This window comes from Cinclus cinclus, chromosome 1 (genome assembly GCF_963662255.1).
Source record: "Cinclus cinclus chromosome 1, bCinCin1.1, whole genome shotgun sequence".
In the NCBI taxonomy this organism is placed as follows: Eukaryota; Metazoa; Chordata; class Aves; order Passeriformes; family Cinclidae; genus Cinclus; species Cinclus cinclus.
The window spans coordinates 33,270,202-33,275,666 of NC_085046.1; the positions used below are offsets into that span (position 1 = coordinate 33,270,202).

The 5,465-nt window shown below is 52.6% G+C and overlaps 1 protein-coding gene across 1 annotated transcript; it reads left to right on the forward strand.

Annotated features, from left to right (window-relative positions):
• Positions 1–328: 328 nt before the first annotated feature.
• On the forward strand, positions 329–5,148 carry EVX1 (even-skipped homeobox 1). The gene is made up of 3 exons (XM_062495952.1): positions 329–764; positions 2,230–2,480; positions 3,193–5,148. Exons 1-3 carry the CDS (start codon positions 329–331, stop codon positions 3,721–3,723), a joined length of 1,218 nt encoding a protein of 405 aa, XP_062351936.1. The 3' UTR covers positions 3,724–5,148.
• The last annotated feature ends 317 nt before the right edge of the window (positions 5,149–5,465 follow it).

Genomic DNA, 5,465 nt, shown 5'->3' on the forward strand with positions numbered 1-5,465 from the left:
CATTCGCTCCGGCTCTTCCTTTCATCTTCCCAATGGCAGACGTTTCTATTTATCCACTGGCAATCAATGTGTGGCGTCACCGGTGGTACTGTAATGACGACTGCACCATTGAGGATGACAGCTTAGAAAGAAGAGGGCAATGGTGATCCCTCCCAGAGCAGCACAGCAGAGTGTAGCGCTCACATCACAAGGTCACCCTATCTCACCGCTGGCTCCTCTGCATTGGCAGGAGAGGGTTGCTGGGTTTGTACAAGGCTGGGGCGGGAGCAGGAGGGGGGGGGGGAAGAGATCTGGATTTTTTTTCTCCCCTCCCTTAAGCAAAGCCACAATGGAAACCAGGAAGGAGATGGTGATGTTTCTGGAGGGGACTACTCTTGGCGCTCTAGTTGGCAAGAGGGTGCCTAATTTGTCCGAAGCAGCGGGGAGCCCCGCTGCGGAGCCGCAGGAGAAGATGATCCATCGGAACTGTATCAGCCCCAGACCTGGCCCCTTGTCGTCCCGGGAGAGAGGAGGAGGAGGAGGAGGTGGCGGAGGAGAAGATGAAGAGGAAGTGGAGGTGCTGCCAGGGACAGGGACGGTGCCGGAGAGCCGCTCGGCGGCGGCAGCACTGCTTTCGGCCGGACAGCAGCCCCCCGCCCCGGAGCTCCCCTCCAGCAAAGGGCAGCAGAGCAGCTCGGACACCGAGTCGGATTTCTATGAGGAAATCGAGGTGAGCTGCACCCCGGACTGCGCCACGGGGAGCGCCGAGTACCAGCACAGCAAAGGTACCCAACTCCTTCCCATGCCTCCAGCCCCACGTCCGCTCCGGGGCTGGGTGGCAGCGCTGGTGGGGCGGGAGGGCTGCCAGAGAGGGTTTCTCCCCTCGCCAGCTGAGCGAGGGGCAGTGAAATAGGGTGTGCGTGTGTGTCTGCGCGTATGTGATCTTTTTCTTGACTGAGTGTTCACCTCCCTGCCACCGGGAGACTTGTTTGGGAGTCAGAGGACACGACACCGGGCATCCCCCGCGTCCCTGGAGGGGAGCCAGGTTTCCCCGTCGTGGATGCGTCAGGTCTGCAGTTTGTCCCGTAAAGAGATTTCTTTGGCCAAGACAACCACGCTCTCTCCTTTTCAATCTGTTCTATTTTAGATTTATTCTTCCCCATCGGTTAGACAGTGCATACTTCAGGAAATCCCTTACGATCCTTCACACCGGCGGGGTTTTTTTTTGTATATGTGTGTGTGGGGGTAAGATCAAACGGGTTTTCTGGCCAAGAGCTGTTTGTGGTTTTGCAGGGTGAAATGTGCCCGGGCGAGTGCGGAAGCGCCCATAAAGACCGTAAAATCGCTCGCCTACTCATGCCAGCCCCAAGTGCGGTAGCGAGCGAGGGCCTTGTTTGCACGTTGGGTTGGAACAAAAAAAAAAAAAAGGAGAGGTCCAAATTACCTTGTCACTTCTATGTCTCGGTGGCGCCAGCTCGGAAATGGTCCCAATGAATTAATTGCCTTTGGTCTCGGGCACAATGAGGGAGAGTTGCATTTGAAAGCAAAGGCAGCGGACAGGCCCTTTCCCCCCTGCCCCCACTCCCTATTCCCACCTTCGTAGCCCGGCAAAGACAAGACGTCCCTAGCCTGACAGCAACCCACTTCTCCCCCTCCCCGTTCTTCAGTCACTTTAAGAAGCGGGGAAGCGTAGAGAGCGCTGTCTGTCCTCCCTCGTTCCTTAGAAGCTTGTTGAAAATATCCCATCCTGTTTTTGGAGACTGAGCGAAGATCCCTGAGGCCTCACCTTCCTCTCAGGGAGAACAGTCTCTGCTGGCTGCTCCACACCTGGGTCCTTGCTGGCCTGGAGGAAGGGACAGCGGAGTCGCGCTGCATGGATGGCAGGCACACCTGCCTTTTCCAGACACTCGGGGTCCGGGGATGCTGCGGCGCTCCGATTTCCCAGTGCGGGAAGCCATTGCGGGGGGTGTGTGTGTCGGGGTGGGCGGGGGACAGGTAACCTCCAGGCCAGACTGAATAAGCCCCCTTCAAACCCTTAGGGGAATTTCATCCCGCTTCTCGCTGCCCTCCTTCCCGGTCCTTCTTGGATATCACTACCCCAACACCCTTAGTACACGGGGTCAGGCACGGAAAGGCCAAATGGGGTGGAACGGGGGACCGAATTGGATTCGCTGGGGAGGCGGACGGCGAGCATCCCTCCGTGCCCGCCCGCCTCCGAGCGTGTGTCGTTGCTCCGGGCTCCCCACGCAGGGCCGTGCTCCGAGGCGTTGGCCGGCAGCCCCAGCGGCGGGGGGGATCACCCCAAGGGCGGCGGAGGCAGCGGCGGCTCCCAGGGCTCGCTCGCCTGCAGCGCCAGCGACCAGATGCGCCGCTACCGCACCGCCTTCACCCGCGAGCAGATCGCCCGGCTGGAGAAGGAGTTTTACCGGGAGAATTACGTGTCCAGGCCCCGGAGATGTGAGCTGGCGGCTGCTCTAAATCTGCCAGAAACCACCATCAAGGTACACGCAGCTCGGACATGTTTCCAATTAGCACGATATAAATCTGTATGGCCAAACTTCCTTGCAAAACTCGGGAAAACACTTCGCCAGCATAACCCTCCCTCTCGGCTCCCCCCGCCTCCCGCCCCTTTCCTGGCCCTGCCCGCGCCCTGCAGCAATGCGGGAGACGGGACACGGCTCCCGGAGCCATCCCGGCCAGCGCCGCTAATCTGCCCTCTCCCTAGCAGATTATTTTTAATCCTCCCTTCGGTTCAGTCCAAATCGCGCTCAGCTCTTGGGGGAGGGAAGAGGAAGGCAGTAGCAGATCGTGTTTCGCTTTGCTTTGACTTTTCCAAAACATTTGCCCATGAAAATAAACCCGGTATCAACAATCCCAGGTAGTTCTGGATGCGAAAGGGCAGCAGTGAGGCAGTGCCGCCCCGTTGGCCGGGGCCCAGGGACGGGGGTGGGAGGCAGCAGGACAAGCCCTAACAAGCAGAAAGGAAAACAAGCACCCTAAAAGGGCTGCTCCTCTGGGTCTCCCTACATATTTTTATAGGGGCTTAACTGATCCCTCCGTACGTGATGACAACTCCCTCTAGGAGGGAAAGCTGGCGCCGGTCTCCTCTCTCCGGCAGACCCATGTCCGCCGCACAGCCCTGGCAGTAGGGCCGGCTGCCAGGCGGAGCGGGGCGGCTGCGGGTGACAGCTCTCGCCTCTCCTCTGTCCGCAGGTTTGGTTCCAGAACCGCAGGATGAAGGACAAGCGGCAGCGCCTGGCCATGACCTGGCCTCACCCGGCCGACCCGGCGTTTTACACGTACATGATGAGCCACGCGGCAGCCACCGGGAACCTGCCGTATCCATTCCCGTCCCACCTGCCCCTGCCCTACTACTCCCACATGGGCATCGGCGCCACATCGGCCTCTGCCGCCTCCCCCTTCAGTACCCCCCTTAGGCCTCTGGACACCTTCAGGGTCCTCTCCCACCCGTACCCTAGACCAGAACTGCTGTGCGCCTTCAGACACCCCTCTCTCTACCCTGCCCCAACTCATGGACTCAGCAGCGCCGGGGGCACCCCCTGCTCCTGCCTGGCATGCCACAGCGGCCAGTCCAACGGGCTGGCGCAGAGACCCTCCGGATCAGACTTTACCTGTTCGGCCACAACCAGGACTGACTCCTTTCTCACTTTCACGCCCTCTGTGCTTAGCAAAGCCACCTCGGTTTCCATGGACCAGAGAGAAGAAGTACCTTTAACGAGATAAACCTTTGTCTCAGGGCTATTAAACACTCATCCCTTTCCCGGACTTCTCTTCGAGTTAATGTACCTACAGCCTATGTTTATTTAATCGTGTTCTCTCCTCAGCCGTGGACACCCACAGTAAAAAAAAAAAAGAAAAAAAAAAGAAAAAAAGGAAAAAAAATAAAAAAGAAAAAAGTCTAAAAATAGCTCGGTCTTAAAAGGATTTACATTCCAAGGGAGGGAAAATAAAAGAAAGAAGGAAGTGATTTATCTTTGAGAAGGAATTTAGGCACGAAGGAGGAAGAAAATCAACTCAAATAAATATGCTCCAGCCAGACACCTATAGAAATGTGCTGGGACTTTCTTTTCCGTGGATAGACTTCTTCCCAAGGGCTAGGGCTTCTGCGGATCACAACAAATCTTATGCACAAATCTATGAGACGGAGAAGGAAAATCTGAAATACTTGAAAGAAACACTATCTTTATAACGAAATGGCTTGTGCGCATGAAGAAAGCAAAGATGTAATCTCTCAGTGTTCAGAAAATAAAAACAACAGGCAAACAGAAAAAAAAATAAAAACAACAACAACAACAACAAAAACACCCAAAAGGTTTCTGGTTTGCAACTCGGCGGTGTAATCCAGTTGTCTCTATGGAAAATAACAATGCTTTACCATAAAGAAAACCTGTCATTCTGTACATTACTTTCGTAGTCTAATTGCATTCTTTACCCTCCCTTGTCTCGTCCTTCGTTGTGAGCAGAAATAGCATTTCATTCCCTGTTTCATTCCAACTTTTATTTTTAAGAGGCTGACTGGAACTGGCAGGGGAAAAATACGAGCTCCTGCCTCTATGGGTCAGAGCTATTTGTCCTTTAAATAACAATGTCCTATTATCAGTCGCTGAAATGTGCACACACTGACGAAATTAGCAAGTGATGTATATGTAAAGAGGGTTTTTGAATATCGAATGTACAATGCTCTTTGAGCAAAGACCCCGTGCCAAACGCTAACAAGCCGCCAAGGGAAGAGATTAGAGGTGACAGGCAGCACAACTCCTTCAGACAATCTGTAAATTGGAGCAAAGGCGATTTCCCTTCCTTTGTACTTCAGACTTCGTTTTTTTTTTTTCATTACCTTTTCCTTGCTGTGTCTTCCCTTCATTATTTTTTAAATTTTGTTTTTAAGTAATTATTTAATTTGTTAGGTTTTGTGTTTCTTTCTCCCTCCCTAATCTTTCCATCTGTGTGTGCCCTTAACACTGATCACTCTTCCTTCTTGAGGAGTATTTATTTCACAAACTCACCCACCCGTCTCCTATCCAGAAGGTATTTCGGAAGAAGGTAGCATAATTGCTTTTCCTTGGATTTCTGTAATCCTAAATTTAAAAAAACACGGTCATGGAGTTGGGTAGAGGTTTCTTCCAAAACTGATATTATTTATTTCATTCTCTTCTTAAATAGCCCGAAAATTACACTGCCATAATTTGTCACCATGTGGGAATAAAACTTAATAGCAACAAAAATAACAACACCAAAACCGATAACAACGACACGTTTTAACAACCTCTCACCCCTATTTTTTCGTGCGTATTAAAAAAAATAGGGTTAAAGCCTTGCTTAAGACGAATTTCACCGTGCAGTTTCTAATAGTTACAGTTCAACAAGCAGGAAAATAAATGCTGGACAGAACAAAGACGTGTTGACACCTCTGTATCTACTTTGTACTGAATTGCTCAGAAGCCTCTGGTTTATTGCCACACCGG

Coding starts and splice junctions, on each gene's coding strand:
- EVX1 (XM_062495952.1), top strand. CDS start 329: ATGGAAACCAGGAAGGAGATGGTGATGTTTCTGGAGGGGACTACTCTT. Junction 765..2,229: donor CGAGTACCAGCACAGCAAAG/GTACCCAACTCC, acceptor CTCCCCACGCAG/GGCCGTGCTCCGAGGCGTTG. Junction 2,481..3,192: donor TGCCAGAAACCACCATCAAG/GTACACGCAGCT, acceptor CTCTGTCCGCAG/GTTTGGTTCCAGAACCGCAG.